This window comes from Homarus americanus, unplaced genomic scaffold, assembly GCF_018991925.1.
Source record: "Homarus americanus isolate GMGI-L3 unplaced genomic scaffold, GMGI_Hamer_2.0 scaffold16430, whole genome shotgun sequence".
Lineage (NCBI taxonomy): Eukaryota > Metazoa > Arthropoda > Malacostraca > Decapoda > Nephropidae > Homarus > Homarus americanus.
The window spans coordinates 7,818,153-7,835,975 of NW_024729259.1; the positions used below are offsets into that span (position 1 = coordinate 7,818,153).

The window sequence follows — 17,823 nt, forward strand, 5'->3', positions numbered from 1 at the left end:
TTTATGTTCATTGTATAGTTTCAACCTTCGGGCTGCCGAACTTTTTCAATAAACCATTAATTATTATTATTATTACACACACACACACACACACATAATCAATCAGAGGAGAAACCTATGCAGTTTGCAAAATCAGCATTTATTTCTGTTAACAGAATCTGACAAAACCTGATTTAGATTTTTACCAGTTGCTGATATAAATTGCATTTATTTTCCAAGATATCTCTCACTGCAGAGGATTTATTTTTTCAACTGGAAAACCCTTACCTGGTCTGGTGAAGGGTATCCAAAGTCAAGAGCAACACACTTTCCCCTTGCTTACTGTTACTGATCGCCCGGGCGGCTAGCGAGCCGATCTTTTGGTGAAGACGATAAATGAAAAGGAAAAGTAATCAGAGACGTGACCGATCGCCCAAGCGGCTAACGAGCCGATCAGTGGCGAAGAGGATAAAAGTTAAAGTAAAGTAAAGTATTATCAACATTGTTGCTGATACTATAAATTTTTAATCAATAATTCTATTTTTGTTAGTTACTGGGACAGTCGCTCAAAAAAGTATCTGAAAAGTGGGGTTTGATGGATGTCAAAACAAAAGATACAACCCAGTTGTCTGGGCACTGTTGCCTGGTCCTCTACCATTTCCCCAAAACATACTTCCTATGAGTCATATTGTCATGAACAATATTTTTTAAGCGACTGTACATTTATTTTTTTTTGTGAAATGGGACATTAATCATAACAAGTATCAACCATCATAAAATCAAATTTCTCCTAATTAATTTTCAGTTCAAATTATTATTATTTGGAGAGGGTGTCAATGTAAATGTTGACTATTGTGATGATGTACAGAAACAAATGAAATTGTTAAGTGCAACACTATTATTATGGCATTTTAACAACATTAAAATTAATTTCTTCAACAAGGTAGTTCTCACTTGTGCAAAGTTAAAGTGAAAAACCTAAGATAATTATGAAAAAAAGTAAGGGAGATAGCCATAGCCACATACTGTACAGTATTGTTAAACTTGGGGAGTCATCAGGAACCTTTCACTAATGGCAGGTTGAACTGCCCAGAGTGGTCAGGCCGTGGGCCAGAGCCAGAGTGATAACTGAGAAGTGCTGATATGAGGGAAAAATATAATTAAATGTTCTCATAATATTTTTTATATGTTTAATATAGATTTGGAATACAGAATGTAGAATTAGATGTGTTTTGGACTTTTGGCACATCATGTAAATAGCTACAGTAGGTGTAGTATTTAAGTTTAACTGTACAGTAACTGTGAACTTGCAAAGGTAAAACCAAAAGATGAGGAAATTCAGTGATGTAGTCGAGATTGAGAACAAAACCTTTCACACATTTAGCCTTTATGGACAGGAGCTGCTATGCACAGGCCAACCGGCCAATTGCAGACTCCTTATTTTATGTTCTTAACATGAGCCCCCTAAGTGTTCACCTGAAGACTTGCCCACCAGATTAACCAACTTGAAGTTTAACCAATCAGAAACTATCTGGGAGGCTAATTTTCAGGAGATCCATAAAGGCTAAAATTACAAAAGGTCTCATTTTTTGTCAAAGCTTCAATTATATTACTGAGAGAATTATTCAAAAACATCTGTCCACATAAACCCATGAATATTCTCAGTTATTTATGTCTGCTTAACTAGACCCTGAAACAAGTGGAAATTAAATGAGTCAATACAGTACAGTACGTGATAAGGGATGCCATCACTGATACTACAGTATTCTACAGTTTAGTGTGTGTACCATATTTAAAAAATTCTGGTGAGGCTCTAAGCAATTAATAGTTGCTTTGGTTAAATATACAGTATATACAGTACAGTGTACTGTATATATAACTTAATGTATAGTTCTGGCTACCTTTATGGTTCATCATCACTTTCAATATACAGTACTGTACAGTACTGTACTTTAAATTAAAAATATAAGAAACTATTTACAATATAGGATACTGTATATTATTTAGATGTTTATGACTATCTTATGGAGGACTATTCCATTTAATATTAATGTACACTAATTGTCTCTTACCTGAGACAGCACTAATTCTTATCGTGATACTTGGTGTTGATTTTGAAGATCTTAACATACCCGTATAAAGTATTCTTCATAAAGAAAAGAAAATGACCATCTTTACTTTATCTTCTAAACCACTGATAGGTTCATTAGCCTCTTGAGCAATTGGTCACATCTCTGTTATGACCAATTGGCAAGTACTGGTTCCAGAATGTCTCTGTACCTGCGCCAGTGTTGTTCAAGTCTGGTCATGAATGAGCTCACACTTGGTGCCGTCACAATGTTCTCTGGCAGATTGTTCCAGGAGTTCACAACTTTCACTCCAAAAAAGTTTACCCTCCTTTGGATGTTTTCAATTAATTGGCAGTTTCTAGCATATCTCAGGGAGCAGATGGTTGGACAGTAGAGTACAGTACTGTACTCCAACTGGAGAAGCACCTCGGAGCATTATGAAGGACAGACTACTTAGGTATCTGAATGCCCTTATTATAAGACCTACTATGGTCCAAAAATCAAGTTTGTTGTTAACATACACATCCAGGTCCTTTTCACATTTGGATTCTGTTAATGCAATTTCTTCATCCCAATGGGACATGTGATATGTCTCCTAACAACTGTTGGTACCACCTAGGTGCATCCTCTTGCAATCTGTGACATTAAATCTTAACAGCTATTCCTTTGACCAGTTCTGAAGATGACTGAGATCTTTCTGTAACTTTTAAACAGGCTGTGTGGTTCTTAATTTACCTGAATAACTTGGCATCGTCCACAAACATTTGTATGGGGGAATGTACAGTATACCTTCTGGCATGACATTTATAAAACAAACAAAGAACAATGGGCCCAGTGTGCTACCGAGATATCCCCTTTATCGCGGGTACGCATGACAATATCATGCCATTAATTCCCATACACTACAGGTACTTGCGGTCAAGAAAAAAGTGTCTGATCCTCACAAGGATTTGTATACAGTGGTAATACATTATATTTAATTTCTCTTGAAGTTTGGTCACTACAGTTTTACATTTACTTAGAAAGTAATTTATAAATGAACAGTAGGCCTTTTTAAGAGCTTCCGTCCTTGTAACTGATGCCTCTTTAATTCTTTGACAGGAAATGCTGAAAAAAAAATTATATATATTTTTATCTATTCTAACAGCAAAAAATAAGTAAATACCTGTAATAAAATTCTAATATTCTCAATTAAAAAAGTTTAAGTGTACAGTGCTGTAATTAAAAGACGTTCGTATTACATGTCACAGTCAATTACATTCCAGTTCAACTGAAAGATCTCATAAGTTTATGGTGAAAATGAACGGACGTTCTTAGATCACAATGAGAAAAAGGTGAACCTTGCTAACAAAATACTAGTATTAATAGAAAGGTTTCATGCATATTTAGATAGTCTATCTCTCAAAAGGCTTTTCAAAAGTATAATGCTGCCTCTTTTGAAGCATTACATTTCTGTTCAGTCTCTGAGATAATCTAAACTTTAGCATATCTCAGAGACCAACCAGCTAAAGAATGTCAAGTGACTAAAATGTCCAAAGGAGATATTACTGAACTGTGTGGGGACTCAGACACCTCACTAGAATGTTTACAATTAACAAGCACACTACTGTATATGCTGTACAGTACTATGGAATAACAAAGGGCACTTTAATACATTACTCTAAAGTTACCTGATGGCCACAACACTCAAGATCACAGTCTTAAGTTGAATAAATTATCAGTGTCTGTACAGAAAACTCTCATAACAAAGTTATCTGAAGTATACTTAAGTCCTCACTTAACGACGTTACCCCGATAACGTTGTTTCGTTGTAACGTTGCTATTCTTTAGATACCCATGATTAGGATAATGTCCCGCCGATTCAGTATAACGTCATCATGAACTACTTTGTACCGCACATCTCATCTTGATGCATTACGCTCTCGCCCGTGGAGTGTCACGGCATCCCCAGTCTTTGTTAGGCTACCACAGCGTTCGTGTGTGTTTAAGTGTTTTTGCTCTTAAAACTGTAATGTAACCATTCAAAATGGCTTCCAAGCGCCCATCAAGTGCTACTGATGCTCGAGTTGTGAAGAAGCAACGTAAGACCATTAGCCTTGCTAAGAAAATGGAGGTTTTAAACCGTTTTGAGAAAGGTGAGGAGGAGCCACCCACCAGGTCTCAGTGACTCGCCTCCCTCCTCCTCCTCTCCCGCCTTCCTCCTCCGCTCCACTGCCCACCAAACACCTTCATCCGTCAGTGAGTACAATACAAAATGATTAACGAAATTTCAGTTAACGAATTACCTTCCATAAGAATCTTCATTTCGGTTAACGAAATTCTTACGAAAATGTTTCGACATGCTTTGGCTTGCTCACCAGCTGGAAGATTAGTCTGCCAATACAGAAATCGGTTCTAGGGCTTACATTCGTTAAGATTGGAGTAAATATCAAGAAGATTGTACTATTCAATAATTTTCCAAGCTTTATATTAAAATTTTTAGTCATTATAACACTTATTTAACATAATTGCAGTACAGGGAACTAGTTTTTGGTGCACCCCATCAGCCACTTCACTCACCCACCAAGGCGTCAGTTTGTGTCTATTCAGTGGAGGAAACATCTTGCTTGCGGGTCTCTTGAGCACAGAGTATTTTTACATTTTTATAGTACAATTATTAGTCATTCTGAAATCTATTTAACATATTGACAATATATAGTGCAGTGCAGTGTTGATTTAAAGAAAATAATCTTGAATTACACCTAGTGAACTTAAAATGTTATGGGTAAAATGACGGCATCAAGCATGGGGTGATTTCTCTTCCAACCCCACTTCCTTCTCTTCTCCCTTCTCCTCCACCCCCACTTCTAATTCCCAGCATCAAAATCATCAACGAGGAGCCTTCTACATACACACCTCAAAGTAAGTGTACTTTACAGCATTTTTTTTTACTTTGTACGGTATGTAATTTTCAGTGAGCTGGAACCAGTTACCCAAAATCCCATTGAAACAATGGTTTCGGTTAACGAAATTTTCGATTAACGAACAACCTTCTGGAATGAATTGTGTTCGTTAACCGAGGGACCACTGTGTATATACAGTCGACCCTTGTTAATTCGGACCCCTTTAATCCGGATTTCGGATAATTCGGACAAAATCTGAACAAACTTCTTGTTTTTTTTTTTTTTTTTAAGATTTGTAGGAATATTACCTACGCGGACCTTAAGCTAAAATGCTGGTCCACCCACTGCTGGGATAAAACACCAGCGTCTTTTTGGTCAAATGTAACATCTCCACCACTAGTGTGGGGGGGATGCAACTTTTAGCTTCAGACATGAAAAATATTTACCATTTACTGCCAGTAAACAATGGAAACGTAAAATTTGTACCAATTAGTAATGAAAAGTTGTGCAGTTCCTTCGGCAAATGAAGCTCACCAACTTACAATAGGCTAAATTACCTTACAACGTGTTTTCAGTAGTCTATGTTGAAGTTCTTAGCACAGGCTAACTTATCATATCATATACAGTATCACAGTTCTCATTGATCTACAAAAAATACCGGTAATAAAAACCTTTTTGATATTTCACACTTAATATAATACCCGGTAATCTACTTCAACCTCCTATTGTTTACAACAACACATGACGCACCACCAGCTGTTGAGTATCAGCTACACGGTACACGTGTTTTTCGAATCGTTTTCAGTTAAAAAACTGTTACATCACATGTATATTTTACCTTAACTGTGCCTGAATGAATATATTCTCGGAAACAAATAGTAGTTTTGCTGAAACGTGATGTATTTTAATGTAAAATAGGATAAAATACATGACGAAAACAAAAGACTTTACCTAACCTTCCGATGTTCTAGAGAAGTTACTCGTTTTTTTAATAGTTTTTGGTTAAAATACTGTTATATTACAATGGTATTCTATTCATACTGTGCTTGATATAATGCATTCACGGAAATGTAATATTTTTGCTGAAATGACGTACGTTTTACAGTGGAAAGTGGGATAAAATCGTGACGAAAACAATGACTTTGAAATACAGTGGCCCCTCGGTTAACGAACTCAATCCGTTCCAGAAGGTCGTTCGTTAACCGAAACGTTCGTTAACCGAAACCATTGTTTCAATGGGTTTTTGGGTACTGTAATTGGTTCCAGCTCACCGAAAATTTCCTAAATTCAACAAAAATGGTAGAAAAGTTCACTTACTTTGAGGTGTGTATGTAGAAGGCTCCTGGATGATGATGATGATGATGGGATTTAGAATGGGGGTGGAGGAGAAGGAAGAAGAGAAGGCATTGGGGTGGAAGAGAAGTCACCCCATGGTGCCATTTCACCCATAAAATTTTAGCTCTCTGGTTTAATTCAAGATTATTTTCTTTAAATCAATGCTGCACTGCATTATATATTGTCAATATATAAAATATATTTCAAAATGACCAATAATTTGCTTGGAAACACAGAAAAAAAGCATTTAGTTGAAGAGAGTCTCAAGCAAGATGTTACCTCCAGTGAAAACAGAGAGAGACTGACGCCTGTTTGCTGTGTTAAGAGGCTGGATGCAGCGCATTAAACTAGTCACTTTACCTTCAATTTCGTTCAATAATTGTTAAAATGACTAAAAAATTGAATATTAAACTTTTAAAATTATTGAATAGTATAAACTTCTTGATATTTACAAAAATAGTAAGGAATTTAAGCCCTAGAACCGATTAATGTATTGGCGGACTGATACTAAAGCTGGTTGCCCGGTCAGTGCAAGCGAAAACATGTTGAGGTCGGTTCGTAAGAAGTTCGTTAAGCGAATTTTTTTTCGTTAACCGAATTGAAGATCCTTATGGAAGGCAGTTCGTTAATCGAAATTACGTTAACCGAGGTGTTCGTTAAACGAGGGGTCACTGTATAATGCAATATTAACCCCTAAATCGGTTAATTCGGACAATCGGCTAAAACGGACACCCTTCCCCCCGTATTAGTCCGAATTAACGAGGGTCGACTGTATATACAGTGATCCCTCGGATAACGAACGCCTCAGTTAACGAAATTTCGGTTAACGAATTACCTTCCATAAGTTTCTTCACTTCGGTTAACGAAAAAATTTTGGTTTACGAATTCCTTACGAATTTTTCCCAACATGTTTTCGCCTGCATTTGGCTGCTCACCAGCTGTAGTATTAGTCTGCCAATACAGTAATCGGTTTTAGGGCTTAAATTCGTTACCATTTTAGTAAATATCAAGAAGGTTGTACTATTCAATAATTTTAAAAGTTTTATATTAAAATTTTTAGTCATTTTAACAATTATTGAACATAATTGAAGTACAGGAAACTATTTTTTTGCGCACCAAACAGCCACTCAACACACCAAGCTTGGCATCAGTTTGTTTATCGGTTCAGAGGAAGGAACATCTTGTTCGAGACTCTTCAACATAAACGCTTTTTTTCTGTGTTTCCAGTCAAATTAATGGTCATTTTGAAATATATTTGTGTTGATTTAAAGAAAATAATCTTGAATTACACCAATTGAACTAAAATTTTATGGGTGAAATGGCACCATGGGGTGACTTCTCTTCCACCCCAATGCCTTCTCTTCTCCCTTCTCCTCCACCCCCATTCTAATTCCCATCATCATCATCATCCAGGAGCCTTCATCATACACACCTCAAAGTATATGTACTTTCCTACCTTTTTTGTTGAATTTAGGCAATTTTCGGTGAGCTGGAACCAATTACCCAAAAACCCATTGAAACAATGGTCTCGGTTAACGAATTTTTCGGTTAACGAGCAACCTTCTAGAACGAATTGTGCTCGTTAAATGAGGGACCACTGTGTGTGTGTGTATATATATATATATATATATATATATATATATATATATATATATATATATATATATATATATATATATATATATATATATACTATATATATTATATATAATTTGGCCCTGCTCTGTGATTTAGCATACACGGATTGCCCCGCCGGAGGAATATTCTGTACATTGAAGTAATTGAAGTACATTCAAATCGCGCGCCATTCAATTCGCACGCGGCACCGAACACGGGACACCGCCCGCTCCCGCAACCTCACACACACACGCATAGCTCTCCCTCACTCAGTCAGTCTCGCTGTAACCACGCTTGTGTTGACATCAGCATTGTAGTTGCAAAAATATTACATTTCCGTGAATGTATTATATCAAGTACAGTATGAATAGAATATCACTGATATAAGAGTATTTTAACTGAAAACTACTAAAAGACGAATAACATATCTTGAACATCGGAAGGTTAGGTATAGTCTTTTGTTTTCATGTAGTTTATCCTAATTTACATTGAAATGCATTACGTTTCAGCAAAACTACTATTTATTTCTGAAAATATGGAAATGTAATATTTTGCTGAAATGACGTACGTATTACAGTGGAAAGTGACGAAAGCAATGACTTTCGCTTTCTTTCGTTCAAAAGATGTTACCGTAATCGCTTTTCGAATGGTTTTCAGTTAAAAAACTGTTGTATTACAATAATATTCTATCATATATATATATATATATATATATATATATATATATATATATATATATATATATATATATATATATATATATATATATATATATATATATATATATATATATATATATATATATATATATATATATATATATATATATATATACATATATACTATTTTCTATAAAAATGCCATTGAATTTCTGTATATGAAATGTATTTTATGGGGCAAAGTTTGACTGGGGAACGTAACTCCCGTATTTTATCTATTTCTTATGGGGAAAATTGATTCTGTTAAAGTTGTTTCCGTTAACGTCGCGGTTTTCAGGAACGGAACCACGATGGTAAGTGAGGACTTGCTGTACGAGTTATGAATTCTTAAGAGACAGCTTCAACTGTGAGGTCCTATAAGTACAAGCTTGACAAACACTGGAACATGTTCAGATATTTCAAGAGTCCAACCACCTAGTAAGATGACAAGTAACAAAGAGGGTAATGGAAGATACAATAATCATTTGAATACAACGTAATAAGGCTTGCAGGCATATTCAGCAAAACGGAGGGATCTGGCAGTGAAGTGGGTATGATCATGAAATCCACTTCATCTTTGGAAACTATTTGCCAGAGTTAGATTTAAACGGGAATAGGTTCCAGTCCTTCATCATTCTATCTTTTGCATATGCCCCCCCTCCAAAAAAAAAGGATATCATAAACATTAATAATTATATATGACACATCATAAAATACAATAGCGCACATTTTATATACAACAAATATCTCTGGGTGATCCTGCTAATGAGCCACACAGTTTCAGCCAGCCAGCTAACTCACACGTGTGGGGCTGCTGCTCTATGCTGTGTGTATTCCATAACATCACACTGGGCACCAGGGGAGGGAGCGCAGTACTGACTGGACATTCCACTGCCTCCACACATACGCTCACTTCCCGCACATACACACCCAAGCTCTTAATTTTTCTTATTTTATAGTTTTATATTATATTTAATTTATTTCTAAGTCAAATTCGAGTAATGAAATTATTTTTCAATACCTTTTATAGTTTCACTACATGTATCAATGGCAACGTGCATAGCCATCTGACTGTTGACTGATTATTTGTTATGGGGAGTTCAATTATTACTCATAATGGTTATTTCACATGATATTCAATGCTTTTCACACTATTCATACATCATTCTCGGGTACTGAGTGATTATGCATTGGAATTGGCAAAAATGCAAAGATGCCTGAAGAGGCCACAAACCTAACCATAACATTCCCAACCATCCAAATGTACTGTACACATCTTGTAATTTTGCACAAGCTGTACTGTACTGTACAGTATATATATACAGTACTTAAAGGATATTAACAAAATAACTACCATAATAAAACTTCCTAGTTTCCCGGATTTAGTACACTACTCACTTTAGGCATGATGGTACAGTAGTAGTATGCTTACCTGGCATCATTACAAACCAGATTCAATTTCCACTTAAGTAAGATGTCAGAAGATGATTAATTTCTCAACAACTATACAGCTGGCATCAATCTGAAATCTCTCCTAATTTATATTCACCTTTTCCCAAACACAAAAAAGGAATTGTAAGCCTCATTCCAATTGCTTTTATTATCTATTTTCCCATTCCTTTCTACTGCATGTTGTTGCTATAGAGAAGCTTACTTTTTCCAAAGTTCATAATGATTATCTCACCTTTTGGAGTATCACCATTCATTCTGCATTTAAACTGTTTTATATCTTACAACACAATACTCATATATACCACCTGCTCTATATGTAAATACACTACCGTACATCAGTTTTTGGGGGGTGATAAAATATGAGTTTTTAGAGTAGAAGACAGTGAAATATTTGGGGCTTTGTTGTTGGTGGATGATACCAAAACACATCTGTTTCATTCTCACAAAGTGAATAAATGACAACGAATGAAAGTAGAGACTGTGTTTGTTCTTGATTCTGCACCAGAGAGAGGCCTAAATATTGTTGAGAGAGAAAACAAAAAAAGAGTAAATCTGGAAATGCTAACCAGGATTCAGAAGTGTTATTTTAGGCGTGGCTGTGAGCTTCAAACTCGCTGATCTGATTTCACTGCTACTCCTTTTTGTCCTCAAGTTGGTATGATGTGGTGAACCACTCCGACCTGAATCCTCAGAAGGGAGAGATGACATGGATAAATGGTGACTGGCAGACTTCCATGATGCTGCACCAGGAGATATACTTCTTGGTCGACTGGAGCTACTGCTTCGAGAAGATTGTAAGGTGCCAATGCTTGACCTGAAGGCAGGATTATAAACATGATGACTCCACACAAAAACCGAGAAATAAAGAAAAGGTTTTGGCTAGGATGTGGACTGAGGACACATTAACTATAAAAAAAAAGTGAATATGAAATTTTTCATGCATTCTAGTTAATTTTACAAAGGAATTACCGGTATCTCTATTTTTTATTTGTCCTTCTAGTGAATTAATGTACAGTACATGACAGTATATGAAATGATAATAACACACATTGTAACGACCACGGTCGTACACTTCAGTTAACGCCAAAATCAAATGATTCATATTACGCTCAATAGCCCACAAAACATGTACCTCTGCTTTTAGTTTGAGTCCTCCATCTGAGGAGTCCGTTTTCTCATCACTTCAAGACGCCTCAGTCCCCTGTTATCCCATTTTCTCTGACTTACTGAAACCAACCTCTCTATAAAATGAATTTGAATGTGAGAGAGAACACCCTGGTTTAGAGTCAGCTTAGATATGTCGGCTTACAGTTGAAACATTCAAGATCCATTGTGAGTGGAGTTGAACGCTTCAACTGTCCTTATTGTTGGTAAGACGTGTCAAGTAAGTGAGTGTTGAGTCTGCCAGGACAAACGATACCCATCGATTTCGTTTCCTAAGAATATCCATGAGTTTCTGATCGCGCCTGAAGTTAGATCATTTTGTCGCCCCGACATCAGAGAATCTGATGTTTATAGTTTAATTAGTGTCAGTTATCTATTTAAGAAAGTCATTAATTTCCTGAACTATTCTGTCAACTGGTATAATCTTCAAGATCTAACGTCTCCCTGTGAATAGTTCCTTGTTCGCTGCAGGCCTGAGCTTGCAGAATTGTTGTTATCAACGTGTATATTCCACCTTTTCCTGGCAAGCTCAACCTCTGATTAGATTATATGAATAGACATAGGAAATTACCCTGATCCGGAACACCGGAGTTCATAATTAAATATACGGTGATCCAACATGGTAGAGAAGGTATGTTGTTGGTAAGATTGACCTTTCTGGCATGAATGTGGAGGCCCAAGCTGCCCAGCGGGGGCACGTATTTACCTCTACACGAGGAAGGATCACGCATTCGTGACTCTTCTTCCACGTCTACAGGTATGTTCACGTGTGTTCCACGCCGCCATATTAACTCAGTTTAACTTAGTCATTTTTGCGAATATCAGTGTTCATGTTTCCACATAGTACCTTCAGTGCCAATTAAGTCAAGTAAAGTAGAGCTCTAGCTATCGTCTGAACCAGTGCCAGACGTATGTTTTGTATAGTGAAGTTAAATATTCACGCATTCGTGACTCTTCTTCCACGTCTACAGCCACTCTCCTGAGGGTCGATAACTACCTATGGGCACCATGGTTCTTGAAGACTGTCTCTAAGGGCGCATTTAGAATCCCAGGACACGATTCCCCGGGAAGCGCCCTCACCACTCTGCCTGCCAGTGTGTAACGAGTCAACCTCCCTGAGTGCACCTAGCGAGCGAGCCTTCAGCTTGGCGGTCGCTGTAAACAACTCTGGCCCACTGACTCGGTTATATGATCATGGTCTACCTACTGTTCTTGGTTATATGTATGGAGCCATATTAATATCCATACTTAGGGATGACTAGCAGAAATATAGTCATCCCAGGTTAAGTATTGAACCACTGAATGAGAGTTCAAGGTACCAGGTTGTTCCTTGCAAACTAACAGGAGGTATTGTATGTTACTATAATTGTGGAGTTAGTCCAATGTGTTATGTATTCATCTGTAGTAATCATGAACGAATAACCTGAGAGTATGATGGTCTAACCACGAATTGAGAAGATAATTTGTTCCTTGTTAAAGTAAGACCTGCGGGTCCAGGGTTATTGACAGTGTGTAAGCATTTCTAAATCTTACTTGTCACAGAAATACTACAACAGTATCCAATAAAGTAATGAATATTTGGAGGTGTTTAATGAGGTAATAAGTTCTTGAAGTGTTTGATGACTTAATAAGTTAATTTCGGTTCTGTTTAGCCTGAGTGACTCTAAGATGCATCTTCTCCACTCACTGTATTAATAAATATTGAGTTAGTAATCTGAGTATCACCACTCTACTCCTTCTAAACATTGGTTCCCAGAAAATAATACTTACTCACGTGCCTATACATCTACCACACTACCCAAAACCCTTCCATGAGTTCTGTTATATAATGAAAAGTCTGGGTGGTGGCAGCTACCCCTTGTAAGTATAAAAAGTGTTATACAAAGAATAACATGGTTCCCCAGACTAACCCATGTATAAGAAAGACATAAAACAAAGTATACTTCAGAAAGGTAAGAACATTGAAACTGAGAATACAATCTATATGAAAGGAAATGAAAAGAAAGAACCTTGACTTGGAAAACATAAGTAGAGAAGCATAAGAGTTACTTATATAAGAATATATAAGAATATAAGGTATATAGAGGTAAAGAACATATAAGAATATAAGTAAGAACATATAAGAATAAATATATATGTAAAGAATGGAAGGAGAATAAGTATATTAAACAGGGTACTCATTGGAGGAATGCTACACAGAACAAATAAGTATATGAGTAAATAGAATACTAACAGAAAACAGTAGCTGGATGGTAAATTATTGAAAAGAGAAAACTCGGCCCGTCACAACATTAGAGTGAATGCCTACTATGATGTCGAAGGAGACCTAAGAGTCATAAACAGGCATTGTGAATTCATTAAAGTGACTTTGATACAAAGCACAAATCAGCTTTCATATTATTAGAGTACTGTACAGTTCAGTACAATACAGTACAGTATAATGATATACATAACTACCTGGAGCCAAATGATTCCCTCTTGGTTAATTTTGTCACATCAGGTGGTGGAATGTTAACTTGTTGGCAGTATATCATTACTGCTCCACTTGCTTCTGGATGAAATGATACTGCATCGCCAAGAAGAGAATTGATCATACGTAGACGCTCCTGGGCTAACCTCAGCTCAATGTCGTACTGAAACATATGAGTACAGATATAAAATCTTGTGTGGAAATAGGGTTCAAGGATAATTTACAAGAAAACTGCAGTGTTCTTAGATGAGCAGGTTTTAATATTTCAAAAGAATAATGAAGGACTGATCCTGAAATATTATTTAATGATTGAATCTTGAACTAGGCATTTTGTGATTTAGGGTATAACCTTGAGTCCTATCCCCAGTGCTTGATAAGTTAGAATCTACCAGCATTTACACTAAATATACCAACATCAGATAAAGGTTACATAATTGAATTATTATTACACACACACACACACACACACACACACACACACACACACACACACTCTCTCCCTCCCTCTTTAATAGTTTAATAATCTTATTAAAGAAACATTCTTGTAACAACAATGATAAAACCTGTTGTAAAGATTTTCTTCTAGTCCTCCACTGGAGATTTGATACAGCAACAGAAGCTTGTCGAGTTTTTGTTTGGTGGTTCTCAATCTCTCGTTGAACAGCTGTCATGTGTATGTTCTTTTCTCGAAGAAGTTCCTCTACAGCATGAACCTGTAGTTCAACTTCATGAAGTTTACCTTGGGTACCCTAATGGATAAACATTGTTTCACCTATTACAAACAGTGGAGAGTTATTGTAAATATAGGTGTACAACATGAACCATCATGCTTAGTTGGAAAATACATACAGTGGTCCCTCGGTTAACAAGCACAATCTGTTCCAGCAGGTTGCTCGTTAACCGAAAAACTCGTTAACCGAAACCATTGTTTCAATAGGTTTTTGGGTAATTGGTTCCAGCTCACCGAAATTTGCCTAAATTCAACAAAAAAGGTAGAAAAGTACACTTACTTTGAGGTGTGTATGTAGAAGGCTCCTGGATGATGATGATGATGATGATGGGAATTAGAATGGGGGTGGAGGGGAAGGAAGAAGAGAAGGCATTGGGGTGGAAGAGAAGTCACCCCATGGTGCCATTTCACCCATAAAATTTTAGCTCTCTTGGTGTAATTCAAGATTATTTTCTTTAAATCAACACTGCACTGCATTATATATTGTCAATATGTAAAATATATTTCAAAATGACCAATAATTTGCTTGGAAACACAGAAAAAAAGCGTTTAGTTAAGAGAGTCTCAAGCAAGATGTTACCTCCACTGAAAACAGAGAGAGACTAACGCCTGTCTGGTGTGTTAACAGGCTGGATGGCACGCCAGAAACGAGTTTCTTTACCTTCAATTATGTTCAATAATTGTTAAAATGACTAAAAAAGTTAATATTAAACTTTTAAAATTATTGAATAGTATAAACTTCTTGATATTTACTAAAACAGTAAGGAATTTAAGCCCTAAAACCAATTACTGTATTGGCGGACTAATACTACAGCTGGTGGACCGCCAAATGCAAGCGAAAACATGTTGAAGTCGGCTCGTAAAAAACTCGTTAATCGAGGGATTGCTCGTTAACCGAGGCGCTCGTTAACCGAGGGACCACTGTACAGTATTGTATATAAAGGATATAAACTGTGTGATGGCTGAAACAAATAGATACAGAACACATCTGTTAGAGCAGTAAGAATTAATGAATGAATCTGCTTGGTTTGAATGTGGTAACAATAAAGGGCTTAACAGAGTAAAGAAAAATATAAACTTAAGAGTTTTTGTAGCGGGAAGTAAGCCTAACATGGGTAATTCTGACAGATGAAATCTGAAAGTCTAGGACTAGAAAAAATAGAATTTATGTGGGGGTAAAATGAAATGAAGATCTTGGGTTATACCTTCTCTATACTGTTTTATGACAAAAGAACCTAGAACATGAAAGTCATATAGTCAAGGTTTGTTTAATTATTCAGGCCACTGAAAAAAGAACAGTTATCAATATTAACAACTTCTAAGACAATGTCTCTTTATCCAGCAACATCAATTACAGTGCAGTATTCTGTTACCTCTAAGTCTCCCTGGGCCTGATCCAGCAAAGTCTGCCAGACTATAATCTCTTCCTCCAGAGCAGCAAGATTCCCTTCAAGAACAACTCTCTCTTTTTGTTCCTCACCTGTTGTCATGAAACAAGAAAAGACTAGAGTTCGTGCTCACAGAACTATGCAGTACAGGTACTGTGCTACTGTGTTATGGAATACGATATTTATTTTTGTTGGCTTACCCCCAAAATATAATCACAGGGTAATTTTTTTTTTCTCTATTGAAGTTAAACCTGATGGTTTGCCATTTTCAAACTCACTGGTATCTTGAGAACATTACTACAGTAAACTCCCTCTAACCTGGACTCACTTAATCCGGATTTCCTTGCAAACTAGATTGGGGTCCGGCATTGGACACATGTACTGTACAGTATCCTCAACCAAGGAAAACACAACCATTATCCAGTTAGCACAGAGGAAAATATGAGTAAGCGGGTGAGTGTGTGGCAAGGCTCAGAGATGGCAGCAGGTACCTTATCATGTGATCTTGAAGTTGCTAATCCACGGCCTTGAGCTCACAGCTGCTACACTTGTGCTATTTGTGATGTTATTTGCAGTATTAAAGAGCCTCATGGTTTAGGAAAGCAGAAGACAGCTGTTAACTTAAAGACTTACCTAGCTACACTGTGAGACCATGAAAGTGGGTTGTGAGTGAAAGACATAATGCATAAATATGGATTATGATGCTCCACTGTTTACAACTGCATATGTGACTGGGAGAAAATTCAAGCACAAGCACTTACAGTTGATAATGCCAAGGAAAGTTACATTACAAATTTAGCCTATACTGCCCTGCAATATACCAGTACATCTCATTTTGTTTTTCTGATGAATTCATCTAATATTTGGTAAGCTAGATGATTTAAATGTTCAACATAAAACACCTTTTCTTATATACAATTAAGTTAAATATATACTGTAAATGATAAAAACATGCTTCAAAAAATTCTTATGATCCCAACAGCAGTTGTGTACACTATTCTTGACACTGACTACAAGGTTACCAAAAAATGGCAACTGTGGAAATGGTATACAGTACAGTACAGTTGAAACTTGCACTTGTGTACATACAACATATTACGTATTCCCTTTTCATATAAATTGGGACTTTTGTTCCCAGGCCTACTCTTTTCTAATCATAATGACGAAGCTAACACTGAGTAGGAGGATTATTGATGATGTTCAAGAGTAAGAAGAACAGTAATAAAGGTCAGGGTATAAACATGACAACAGTGAAGTAGAAACTAACAATCTTAGTTTCAGTCAATGACTTACTATGATAGAGAATATCATGTAGTTGTGACCGATACTGTTGGCCTTCAATACTAATTAGAGCTACCATTTGCTGCAATGCTTCTACCTCTTCTTCTGCCCTCCTTACTTCTAGATCCAGCAGATCACCCGTCTCTTGCAAGCCTGCACGTTCATGGGCAACCTTTGGAATACATTAAAGATAATACAGTACAGTACAGTATCTGTAATTTGATATCTATAATTTACACTGACAGCAATGTACAGTACAGTATATATTTGTTGTTCATGTCTTATTTATTTTATCATATTTCTACTGTACAGTATTTCATTTCTTCATCTTTTCTTACATTTATATTAGTTACCTGTTATTGTGGGATACATTGTACAGTTTCAGTTTTTCTGTTAGTGATGTATAAAGTCACACATATAATCATCTTGCCTTTTTTAATACACACAACTATGGGTGTTAATAAAGTCCTAACCCACCTTAAGAAAAACCTGCGCAGTAGACCCTTCTTCACCTTCTGGGGTATCAATACTGCACTGAATTTTTCTGTGTCTGCAGTCACAACAAGAGTTTATTAGTGATACTGTACAGTATACTCAGCCTTACCCTGTCCTGTCACTATTAGATGTACACCAAAATGATTACCTATTACCAGTGAGATAGTTGCAAGGCTATACTAAGTGAAGCGCATATTTAGAAACAAACCAAGGCATTGGAATTCCAGTGGTAGATAAATACAATAACGATAATATATTTATCC

At 36.4% G+C, this 17,823-nt stretch overlaps 1 protein-coding gene across 1 annotated transcript in view; it reads right to left on the minus strand.

The window, feature by feature from the left end:
* Positions 1 to 1,155: 1,155 nt before the first annotated feature.
* Positions 1,156 to 17,823, minus strand: part of LOC121866507 (coiled-coil domain-containing protein 39-like) — a 34,089-nt gene continuing 17,421 nt past the window's right edge. The window contains exons 12-18 of the mRNA XM_042366255.1: positions 17,543 to 17,615; positions 17,078 to 17,237; positions 15,770 to 15,876; positions 14,230 to 14,415; positions 13,654 to 13,829; positions 10,599 to 10,846; positions 1,156 to 3,155 (exon numbers count right to left, since the gene is read on the minus strand). Coding sequence (XP_042222189.1) covers positions 3,079 to 3,155; positions 10,599 to 10,846; positions 13,654 to 13,829; positions 14,230 to 14,415; positions 15,770 to 15,876; positions 17,078 to 17,237; positions 17,543 to 17,615 — 1,027 coding nt within the window. The 3' untranslated portion in view covers positions 1,156 to 3,078. The remainder of the gene's footprint in view (positions 3,156 to 10,598; positions 10,847 to 13,653; positions 13,830 to 14,229; positions 14,416 to 15,769; positions 15,877 to 17,077; positions 17,238 to 17,542; positions 17,616 to 17,823) is intronic.